The sequence below is a fragment of the Podarcis cretensis genome (genome assembly GCF_951804945.1).
Source record: "Podarcis cretensis genome assembly, chromosome: 5".
NCBI classification, from domain to species: domain Eukaryota; kingdom Metazoa; phylum Chordata; class Lepidosauria; order Squamata; family Lacertidae; genus Podarcis; species Podarcis cretensis.
In genome coordinates, this window is record NC_137174.1 from 63,447,448 (window position 1) to 63,459,477 (window position 12,030).

Genomic DNA, 12,030 nt, shown 5'->3' on the forward strand with positions numbered 1-12,030 from the left:
TCGGGAGCGCGCCCCGCCCCCACGTGACCCCTCCGGGACCAACCGGGAGCCGAAGATTGCGGGGAGCGGAGCGCGTCCTCGCGGGTAGTTGCTGCGGGCGGGAGAGGAGAGCGCAGGAAGACGGGGGCTCCGAGCGCGTGCGGACTCGCTCCTTGAGAGGTCCCTGCCTGACGCGACGCCATGTCCGAGGAGAAGCCCAAGGTGAGTGCGAGGCCGCCCCAGCAGCGCCCCCCTCCCTCAGCCGCTCGGGCCCCGTAGGCCGTCTGCCTCCTCTCGGGCCCCTTCCGAGCCTGCCTGCCGGCCGGCCCCCCTCAGGAGAAGGGCGCGAGGCTCGCCGTGGGGCTGAGGCCCCGAGGGTCTGCGTTCCCCCGCCCCGGTTGTGAGCGGCGAGACCCGGACCCGCCTCACCGGGAAGGAGGGCGGCTCGAGAAGGGGCGGCCCGACCGCGCTCTTCCCCCGCGGAGCTCCCGCAAGAGTTCGGCGCCGCTCCTAGGCCGCGCCGCTTCTCTGCGAACTCCCATCCTGGCCCGCCCCCGCCGGGTTCGCTATTGTCGAGCCAGGCCGAAGGCGCGACCACCACGTGCTCCGCAAGGCAGCGCTCTCTCGCCGGGGGCCGGATCCATCCGGCCTCTTTCCCTCTCCTCGCCGCCTGCGGCCCCTTTACCGCGTGCTCTTGGACCGAGGTCTACGCGGAGCGGTGTCCAGTAATTTCCAAAAGGTTTTGCACCTAAGAACCCCCTTCCCCCGCGTGCATCCATATAGCGAGGGAGCTGCCCTAGACAGAGCAACCCCATTGATCCCGTTGCGACTTGAGACTCAATATGCATAGGATCTGGCTGCAAGTTTGAGGAGAGGTTTTCAGTGCAGTCAAGTGCTGGCCATTGAATTCAGTGGAGGATATCTCCCAAGACGGTATGCAGAGCATTACACTGTTCTGTTTTGCGCGTGTGGAACAATCGCTATCCTCATTGTAATATTAGAACAATTTAATGAAAGATGATACGTTTAGCGTTGTCCCCATCAGTTGTAAGCCTACATCACAGAGTCGCTTAAAGGTGAGCTTTATAGATGAGTGGTGTTTGTAGGCTGAAAATATTCAGATAAGCAGGAGTGAAAGCATTGAAAGTTTTTTCAGTTGTTTGGATGGTATGTAGCTTTTTTTAAAATTGGCTTTTATCCACCCTCCCCCCATAGTTTTAAAAGCAGAGAGGGATCATTCTAAAATTGAGTCTTTTTGCAGACTTGTGGAATACCTACACTACATTTAAAGCGTATTTAACACCCATTCTTTTAATTCCCCCAAAGTATCCTGGGAAGTTTAGTTTAAGAGTACTGTAATAGGTAGTTATGTGAGGGAAACTGCAATTCCTACGATTTTTTAGGAGATTGCCTAGTACTGGAGGTTGTTTTCCCTCCTGCTACAGGCGACCGGTGGTGGTGAAGCTAAGACCCCAGGGTGGCACATCTTTGACAATTTATTGACTATTAATTGCACTCCAAATTTGGAGTAAGAGATGTAGTTCAGTGAAAGAGAATCCACTTTACAGGCAGAAGGTCCAAGGACCAGTCCCTGGCATTTTCAGGTAGGAGATGAGAACATTCCCTACCTGAAAAGCAGAGAGCTGCTACCAGTCAGTGTAGTCCAGAGCTAGTCAACCATGATATCCTCAGATGGTTTGGACTGCAACTCCTATCCCTTGTTCTTGGCCATGCTGGCTGGGACTGATAGAAGTTTTAGTCAACAACATCTGGAGGGTGCCATGTTGGCTACTCCAGGTTTAGAGAATACTCAAGTAAATGGATCTGAATCAGTATAAGACAACTTACTCTGCTGCTTGAGGAAGGCTTTCAGTTTGCATCATGACTAGGCTGTGGATTCTTATAAGCATTTAAAGTTCATTTCGAATAACACATACAGCTAGGGAAATGTTGTAATTGGTGTGAGACTAACACTTGGGATCAAGCTACAGTGGTACCTTGGGATGTGAACGGGATCTGTTGCAGAGCACCGTTTGCATCCCAAACAGAACGTAAGCCGCGACAGTGTGTCTGCGCGTGCCGCGTTCCACCGCTTCCGTGCATGCATATGACGTCATTTTGACTGTAAGCACGAGCGGCAAAACCCGGAAGTAATGCGCTCTATTACTTCTGGATCGCTGCAGAGCACAACCCGAAAATGCTCAACCTGAAGCTTATTTATCCCGAGGTATGACTGTACTAGAAATTTATTAAAACTGCTAGTTGTTTAATATGCTATGTTGTGTGTTTAAGCCTACAATCCTAACCCCACTTACATGGGAGAAAGCCCTTTGACTCAACTATGATTTATGAGTAGACATGGTTAGGATTGCGACCTAAGTATAAGCTTACCAACAGTGAAAGTATAAATACAATTTAAAATCTTTCTAAGGGTAAGCCATGGAGGGGGGGATTTCAGCAACCCTCTTGGGAGAAGTTTTTATGCCAACCTTTTCTTTCTATCACTTGCTGTGTTGCTCCCTGGGCTACTCAGTGGAAAAAGAAGGCAAAATTGATGTTTGTAGATTTCACCTCATTTTTTTATCTTGAAATCCTAACGGAATTTCCTAGAGTAAAAAAATCTAGAGTCCAGTAGCAGAAGAGGGCGTTTTCAGACTAAAAATGTGGAGGGGTTGCTAGATAATGCAGTGAGGCTGCATTACATATCATCTGCAGTTGTGTTACAAATCATACCTCCAAACCAGTTGAGGAAGCAGTGCTTTGTTAATTCATACCAAAATGGTTGTGCTGCAGTCACAATGAAAGATCCGAACATTTCTACAAGCCAATGCTCAACAACAGGATGACACATGGGGAGAAGCAGAAATACCCCATTCCAAATTCCTTTCAGCTTAGTCACATGGCTTAGCCACCCTGCAGGGGTTACACCATCCTTTTGCCAGTGTAAGTCAAACTATTTTTTTTACAGGTTTGTGTGTCTGTGCCTCTGCTGCGTTTGGGCTGACTTAATCAGCAGTAGCTCCACTACTGAATAGAATTTGAAATAGGAGTAAGTTGTACTGGCTTCCTGTAGTTTGGTTTGCTCTGCTCTTTTTTTTAATTTAATAACATCTGTGTGCTGCTTAACTGTAGTGCAGCAGCTGTGAAAAAGGCAAATTCCATGCTTGGGGTCATTAGGAAAGGAATTGAAAATAAAACTGCTGACATTATAATGCCTTTATATAATTCAGTGGTGTGACTATGTTTGGAATACTGTGTACAGCTCTGGTCACCTCACCTCAAAAAGCATACTGCAGAGTTGGGAGTGATTCAGAAAGGTGCAACCTAAAATGATCAGGGGGGTTGGAACAATTCTGCTATAAGGAAAGGTTGCAGCATTTGGGACTTTTCAGTGTAGAGAATAGGTGAGTAAGAGAAGACATGATAAAGGCATATAAAATTACGCATGGTGTCAAGAAAGTGGATAGATAATTCCCACCCCCTTTCTCATAACAGTAAGAATTTGTGGAGATCCAGTGAAGTTGCAAATTTGAAGAGTCAGGGCAAATTTTTAAAAAAGTACTTCTTCACACAGTACATAATTGAACTATGGAATTTACACCCGTAGGAGGCAGTGCGGGCCACCAACTTGGATGGTTTAAAAGAGGATTAGACAGATCCATGAAGAATTAAGTCTTATCAATGGCTACTAGCCATGGTGGAGGCTATGCTCTGCCTCTGCAGTTGGAGGCAGGAATGCTTCTGAATGCCAGTAGCTGGAAATGCAGGTGGGAAGAGTGCTCTTGTGCTCAGGTCCTGCTTGCAGGTTCCCCACAGCTTGGCCATTGTGAGAACAAGATGTTGGACAAGGTGGGCATTGACTTTATCCAGCAGGTGGTTTGTACGTTCTTTTCTGAGAAATCTTCTAAGTGCTGCAGGTATCAGCCAGGTTCTCTTGTCTAATGCTCCCCAAATACTGATCTGAACTTTTATGTTTTGTTTTGCAGGAAGGAGTGAAAACGGAGAATGACCATATCAATTTAAAAGTAGCTGGCCAAGATGGATCAGTGGTCCAATTTAAAATAAAACGGCACACACCACTAAGTAAACTAATGAAGGCCTATTGTGAGAGACAGGTAAATGAGTTAACTATATTTTTGTTTTATTATGCACTTGTTTATTGTGAGGTACGTAAAAAGGCTCCCAAGCCCCCATGGCTTATTTGCCCAGATAAATTTTGATGTTAGAATATTTTCTCAAGGCATACAAAGTTCTGATGCCTTGGTGGTGTAAAACCCATTATGCTAGTGTGTTGACGCATACAATTATCCCACATAATCTTTGATGTGCTTGTTGAATTCCTTTCATTTGCAGTGCTGAATTTATTAGCTTTGTCCTAGAACTTAAATTTTCAAAAATTCAGTTACTGTAACCAGTTTCTTCCTATCTCTTGTTTCTTTAATGGAGACACCAAGGAAATATCCTGTGTTGTGAGACATATCTGCACAAGTGTCAAGTCATAATTTATCTCATTTATGTTATGCAGTGTTAAATTGAAGTATGAGAAAACTTCATTTAATGGTGCTGTGTGGTGTGGATAAACCTGGGTGCTCATGAGATTACATTAAACCCATCAGACACATAACGTGTGTGCATTCAGCTTTACGCATTTGGCAAAAAAGAGTAAAATTTAAAAAGCGGGTGGGCATCCAAGGGAAAAAGGCTTTGGCAATCCCACCCGCCATTGCACCCAGTGTGTTTTGACTGTATGTGATTTTGGCTTCTATGTACTATTCTTGGAATGTAGTCTCCACATAAATTGTGGATTTACTGTATACTGCGAGGTGGGAAGCCATAGGCTAAGGGAGCCAAATGTGGCCCTCTGGCTTTTCTTGCTCGGCTTGTGTTTGCCTCTGGCTCTAGCCATCATTTGCAGGTGGCCTCTAGAAGGTTGCCTAGATAAGAATGTATTTGATTCTGCTGTTCATAGAAAGTCACCTCTACACTTGACAAAGAAAAGACACCGTCCTAATTACATTGCATCTCCAGCAGCTCTACTGAGATTGCTAAATTAGACAAGTTTATAGAAATGTTGCATGAGGCAATAAAATTCCTGAGAGATACTTGGCTCATGAAGTGTGTATCCTCAATCAGCTTTCAGTTTAATTCTTTGAAATACTGATGTCTGTGAGCAATATCCATTTTGACATTAACTTATATATGTGGATTTACATTAACTGTCATATTTCAGGGTTTGTCAATGAGACAGATTAGATTCAGATTTGATGGACAACCAATTAATGAAACAGACACACCTGCACAGGTAAGAGAGAGTGGTGTTTGTTATACAGTTGAAGCTGAGCTTGTGGCTACTGCCTGTGTCTTGGAATTTAGTTAATTACTTCAAATGGGAATTATGTTGATTCCTAGAATAAAATGTTACTATGGTGAGCTAAATCATTATTAACAAGAGTCCATCAAGGTGGGAGAGAGAAAGCAATTAGAGATTATTAGAGAAGCTGCAGGTCTTCAAAATTCACAGGCAGTTTCCACTAGTGAGGAAATGGTGTGTAAGGTTTCTGGGGTGTAAATAAGGTTGACACAGACTGATAAGATGACAGATTTTGGTAGGCTCTCAGTGATTATTAGAAATACATATAACAGATCCCTTTACTGGAATTAATCCCAGGCATGATGTAATTCCATGCCTGTGGTACTTGATGGAATTCTCTCATCATTGATAAAAAATATTAATCTTTTCTCATGGAAACTTTCTCCCCTGTATCAAATTTATAGTGTAAGCGTGCTACAAATTTCCCCACCAAGCCTTACTGAGGCTGAAACACTGTGCACATTTATTTGGGAATAAATCCTATTGAACTCAGCAATAACTTCTTCTGAGTAAAGATGCTGGGTTGTATCAATTGACGTGCCTCCAGCAGATTTGTGAGGGGGCTGCAGGGGGTAGGATGGTTATGGAAAATCACTTCCCTCGCCATTCTTCTGATAGAAGGCTCTACTGGATCAAAGAGTCTTCCATTTCAACAGGACACCAAATGGGCATGAAGAACTGCACTGTAAGTATTTGGCTGGAGGGAGTGCACGAAAATGCATTCTTAGAGATGGAATCTAAGGCAATACCCCACAAGAAAGATAGGAATTTTGGGTTAAGAGAGCTGTAGCACATATGAATGTGTGAGCTACTGGAAAGATCTGGTTTCTCCAAATAAATGTGTTCCAAAATCGATAACATGTGGTCTTAATATTTATTGTTAGTCTGATTTTAAATGTTCTCACTTTCATGTAGGATGTGAAAACTGATGCCTTTCTTATCCTTATTTTATTACTATTTCTAAAGGTTTTGAAAGCCATTAATTGGAATAGGAAAAAAGTTTTAGTCCAAGCTAACCGTTTCGCCAGACCATGCATGCTGGCTGGCACCAGAAATACTTGTTTTATCCTATGTAAAATTATTCATGCAAGTTGCTAGATTTTTCTGTATGTTTATAGTTGAGGATCTGTGTCTACAAATTTTGCCTTGCCTCTCTTTTATCTTCCTGAGGTCCTATGACCTGTGCACAGAATTTGGGGGAAGAGAGGCCTGCTTGCTCATGTTCTAGGTTTTTGCAGAAGTTCCAAGCAGTGCCTGTGCCATGAGAAGCAATAGAATCCATCCATCCTTCCACAGGTTGTGGAGAAGGGAGGGTACTTTTTGAGTCAGGAGCTGTATATCTGCAGGAACTAACATCAGCGATTCTGGAGAAGTTGAGTGAGGAAAAGTAGTAGTAACTTACTTCTGCAAAAACCCACTTCTGAGAAGAATAACCATCCAGTTTCTTTCATAAGCTGTGCTTATGGAGAAAGCACTTGGCAGTACCTTTCTGTTTCCACTTACGAAAGTTGTGGAAAGGGAGGAAAGAGCATTTTATCTATTTATATGTTTGTTTTTATCAAAACAATTCACAAGGTGTAAAATGTACAGCAATAGCAACTGAAAAAATGTAACATTTAAATAATCAGTGACAATAAGCAAGTATATCATAACAAAGTCAATCCACAAATTAAACTAATACAGATAAATTAACCCAATTAACAGCTTAAAACTGAACAGGAGAGAGAAGAAAGCCTGATATGGAAATACAAATAGTAGTACAGAAAACTAAATTCCATAAGGTATTTTATTAAGTTACCACAGTTAACATACACACACGGGATGGCAGCCACCCACCTATCTTCACTAAATTTCTCTCTTGGATTTATTTGGAATGACTGTGTTAGCGGCTTTCTTAGCATGCCCTCTGAGATGTGCTTTATGCATGCTAATGTTGAGGGGAAATGCACTGTAAATGCTTGTGTATCATATTAAGAAAGCTGTAGGAGTTGGCAGTAGAAATAACCCAAGAATATTTAGCCTGCCAGATTGTGAAGTGTTGGACCAGTAAGGGTACCTAGATAATGATTTGCTAAGTATATGGTTTCCTCTGTTTTTAGGAGAGTGGTGAAGGGCATTGTTCCTTCAAGGCTATATATTAACCTTCCAAGCCACATCCTCCCCAACCCTGCTTTGCACCCCCCCCCCCCCAGTGTTCTTACCTGAGTAGAATGTGTCCTTGAACTCCAGTAATGTTTCTTGCTTGCTTGGATAGAGTACAGAGATGTGTTGAGTGTGGAGAAACTAGCCTGCTGTACAAAGGTAGAATAATGCTTTTGCCTCACCACTGGCATGTGGTCCCCAGAGGCTTGTCCAGAAGGGAATGCCTCCCTTGGGCTGAAGAAGTTCCCCATCCCTGCAATACAGCAAGCAGATGTGGTTGCAGAGTTCTCTTTAATTCTAGAAACCCAATATGAGTTTGTGAGAGATGCAGCTTTTAGCACTGGAATGGGGAAAACTGGTGCTGATAAAATAATACATCTAAACAAACCTCTACACAGTATGCTTCCAAACATGAAGTTAATTATTTGTACCTGTAGCCTACCCTTCACCAAATGATCCCAAGGCAAGTTACAAAAATCTCACAGCTAAAACAGGTACAGATACATAAAAAACATAACACAACTGCAAAACAACAGACCAGCAACACAGAACAAGAGTGGAGCAAGAGAGAAGGCATCTACTGAACCAGAGGTCTGAATTAAGAGGTTTTGGTATATTAGAAACAAGATTCCTTAAATATTATTTTTAAAACTCGTTACTTTTTTGTCTTATTAACAGTTGGAAATGGAAGATGAGGATACTATTGATGTGTTTCAACAGCAGACGGGTGGCATGTGCTAAATATCCTGTCCTTTTAGGAAGAGGAATGTAAAATTTCAACTCACTTTATCATCTGTCCTTGGATTTGCTATTAAATAGTAAACAAATGAACATGCCAATCATACAGGAATCTCCTCATGTTCTGAAGACATTTATCCAAATTCTTTTCCTGTCCCTGATATACTGCGTGTGCAAGTTGAAGCTGCATCTGTGGGAAATTACTGCATCATAAAAATGGGCCCAGTCAAAATTAAATTTTCAAATAAGTAAAATACCAGTTGTTGTCTGCTGTCATCTTGTTTCTATAAATTGATGGCCTAAATACAAGCCTACTGTAAAAGAAGGATACTTAGCCCTGGCTTTCCTTGTTTCTGTTTTACTGCTTAATTATGTAATGTAAATATTGAAATATTTTTCCTTGCAATAGTAAGTTTCTCAAAACAGGTGGGTTGAGAAAGAGAGGATTTTACCATTAAACACATGTATTACTTTAAAACTGTTAATGGGATATGCAGAAAGGACAGTACTTCAGATACATGCTTAGTGACAGTTTAAGGTAATGCAAATGTACATGTGCTTTTTCATAATAAAATAGCATAGAATAAAACAATTTTTTAAAAGTAAAGGAATGTCTTTGAGTTTGTCAGCAGCTGTAGCATTTGCTTAGGTTAACTTTCACATCTTCTATTTAACTGTCACATGTCCAACATTGAGCACCAATGTCTTTGATAAAATGTTTAAAGAATGGACCAGAACCCGGATCGTCTTAGGAAGCGATGGTGTTCAACTAATTTTAATGGAATTTGTTTAGGAGAAATTCTGAACAGATTGTTCCCAGTGAGAATCACTCCTTATTGATGTATTAGGCAATAAATAAACTTGTGTACCTTTTTCTGACATCTCTCTTGAAAGCTGAAATTTTAACTATTCCCTTAGCTGCTACTTTGAAATCTATAGGCTGGGATACAAAGGACCATGTGCCATGTTGTGTGTGCACATCAGGGATTTCTGCAGTCTCTTCCTGCTATAACTTCTCATGTCTCCTGAAAGGTTGCCTTCTATAGGAGGAGGACCCTTTGGAGTATTGTGCAATACTGGAGGGCTGCAGAGGAGAAATGTGTCCGGTACCTGTTCCCCATGTACATGCAGAGTCTCCTGCTTGTGCCTGGGGCTCTTTGGATAACCACCATCAATTCATAGATATTTTAGTTATATTATAATGAGTAAATTAGGTGTAGCTTTTAAAAAATATGGTATCAAGTGTGCAAGAAATTCTGAATGTAGTGATACATTCTTAAAGAGGCTTGCTGTGTCCTACATCCTCAAATATTTTGAACTTCAAAATAATGTTTGTAGTGACAACTGGCTTGATAAAATTTAATTTGCAGAGATCCAAAAATACAAGGTTCATTCTGTTGACTTTCAGGATGCTGTTCGTTGCTGCTTGAGAATGTCACTTCCTTTTAATCTCTACCCATCATGTGTTAGATTATCTGCTTGCAAGAAATCCTGTTGGGAAAAAAGTCTTTTCTGTTTCAGTTATATGTTGTCTAAGGAGGGGTATTTTAAAATCTGTCATTGTTATTCACAAATTTTTACATTTGTTGTCCTTTACTACTGTACACAGTAAATATAGTTTGTTACTCTGTCTCTTGGCTTATGCTTGATGCTGCTGCATTTCATATGACTGTACTCAAAGCTGTATCACTGAAATGCTGACAACTTATTCTTATGTACATCTTTTATTAAAGTTCTTTTATTGAGAGTAAGCCTACTGTTCAGGGCATAAAAATCAGTTTTTCATAAAATACACCCTGGAGGTGTTTTTCTTTATTAACTTACAATTACATGGTGATATTATTTATCCTTAATATCTCAGATGAAATGCACTTACTATTTAGAAAAACGGATGGCATGGGAGGAAGTGGTGATGGTGGCTTAAAGGGCAAGGCCATATTTTGTATTCAGTATTTCAGAGATAATTGCACATCAAACACCCATTTCAGGAAAACATTGCAGATCCATTTGGAATTGCTTCTATATGTAATTACACCTGGACCATACAGCTGCTGCTTCTGTTTAACTTGCACATAAAAATTTCACATTTGAGTAATTTAGCTTTAGTGTAAAATTTGAGTTGTTGGAATGATATCTCACAATATGCCTTTACCACAGTAGTGTGCCAAAGCCACATTTTTGCAGTTGTAGCTTGATGGTGGGCAATGCTTAAATCTTTCACTTTGACACTATTTTGGGGTTGTAGCTATGGAGATGCTGTCATTACTTGCTAAAAGTCTAGTTACCTGCAGCTTTTGTTTCAAAACATTTGGGTTGTTGGGAGTCCTGCAGAATCTTTTCCCCTCAACTGTTTGACACCATTGGCATTGGGTTATTATTGAGTCTGTATACAACAATAATAATTCCTATGCCCCACAAATAACCCAGAGATGCATTTTAAATAATAGGACACATCCTACTTATGTAAAAACACCAGGCAGGCCCCACAAAAAAAACCCAGAGATGCATTTTAAATAAAAGCACACATTCTACTAATGTAAAAAACACTGATTCCTGGACCGTCTGTGGGCTGGATTTAGAAGGCGATTGGGCTGGATCTGGCCCCTGGGCCTTAGTTTGCTTACCCATGGTGTAGATCATGAAGTACATACTACTCAGTCTCTAACCAGGTATTTGAAATGTCCACATGAATTAAACACTTTTAAAAACAGGGTATGAGCGTGTGATAGTAGGTGCAGTGTGAGGATATGGAACCCAAACTAATAAGAATATCCCACGGTACAGCCACGGTTTTGTTTCTTTTTAATCATTTTTTATTTTAGAAATGAATTCATAACCATACCAAATGCACATCCATGTAAAGAGATTACTTTGTCCCCCCCCATAGGTTCAATTGTCAACATTTTCAACTGCATATTGTAATCCATATTTTATGTCTATCCATATTGTCCATAGCATTTGTTCCAAGTGAGATTAAAATCTTGCTAATGTTTTCATCTGCTTTACAGTGGTCTAAATAAATTATAAACTTTTCACATTTCCCATAATCAGTTTCAAGACAGCATGTTTAATTGACAAGTACTGAGTAAAAGAAAGTTAAATGATTCCAAGCGCTTTGGCGATTCCCTTTCTATTTTGTGAAGAAGCAAAAGTCTGTTTCCTAGTACAGCACAGATTCTCCCTGTCTTTACAGTGTGTAGATAAAGAACTACACAACTTTTAGAAGACATCTGAAGGCAGAACTGTATCAGGAAGTTTTTTATGCTTGATATTTTACTGTTTTTATATATGCTGTAAACCGCCCTTATTGGCTGGGGGAAAACAAAGCCAAATGGGCGGAGTATAAATATTATTATGGGCGGGAGTTTAGTAGTAGTTGTTATTTTATATACATCTAGATTACAATGGAAGCGAAATTAAGGATCGAGTAATTCCGATTGCACGTGACAGTTCTTAAATTACGGGAGACCGAAGCTCGAGTTCTGCGGCGCCGTCACCCAGAGCGAGATGGAGGTTGTGCAGAGGTGAAGCAGCTCGATTGACGCATGCGCACAAAAGTAATTCAGCTGGGTGGCGACATACAGGTTGGCTCACAGAGATAAGGTATGGGAAATGGCACATATCGTGGACATGAATAATTTCTGTGTTCATCTTGTTAAAATCTCCACCAGGGTAGAAACAAGCACTCGCTGGGGCACCAGCATACCTTCTTAGAAGGAAGCAGTAAAGAGAGGAGTATGTACTCTTTCTAAACTCGAATAGCTCCGCCAGTGCAAACACAGGAGTGCCCTATGGTTGAG

At 41.3% G+C, this 12,030-nt stretch overlaps 1 protein-coding gene across 2 annotated transcripts; it reads left to right on the forward strand.

Annotated features, from left to right (window-relative positions):
- The first annotated feature begins 16 nt into the window (after positions 1 to 16).
- Positions 17 to 9,981, forward strand: LOC307217375 (small ubiquitin-related modifier 3). 2 transcript variants are annotated; one of them, XM_079978493.1, is made up of 4 exons: positions 27 to 201; positions 3,966 to 4,094; positions 5,210 to 5,281; positions 8,171 to 9,981. In XM_079978493.1, the coding sequence occupies exons 1-4, from the start codon at positions 181 to 183 to the stop codon at positions 8,231 to 8,233; spliced, it is 285 nt and encodes a 94-aa protein (XP_079834619.1). In that variant the 5' UTR covers positions 27 to 180; the 3' UTR covers positions 8,234 to 9,981. The 2 variants fall into 2 exon arrangements, with proteins under 2 accessions (XP_079834620.1, XP_079834619.1); XM_079978494.1 differs by lacking the exon at positions 5,210 to 5,281 and having other exon boundaries at positions 17 to 201.
- Positions 9,982 to 12,030: the final 2,049 nt, after the last annotated feature.

Coding starts and splice junctions, on each gene's coding strand:
- LOC307217375 (XM_079978493.1), top strand. CDS start 181: ATGTCCGAGGAGAAGCCCAAG. Junction 4,095..5,209: donor AGGCCTATTGTGAGAGACAG/GTAAATGAGTTA, acceptor GTCATATTTCAG/GGTTTGTCAATGAGACAGAT. Junction 5,282..8,170: donor AAACAGACACACCTGCACAG/GTAAGAGAGAGT, acceptor TCTTATTAACAG/TTGGAAATGGAAGATGAGGA.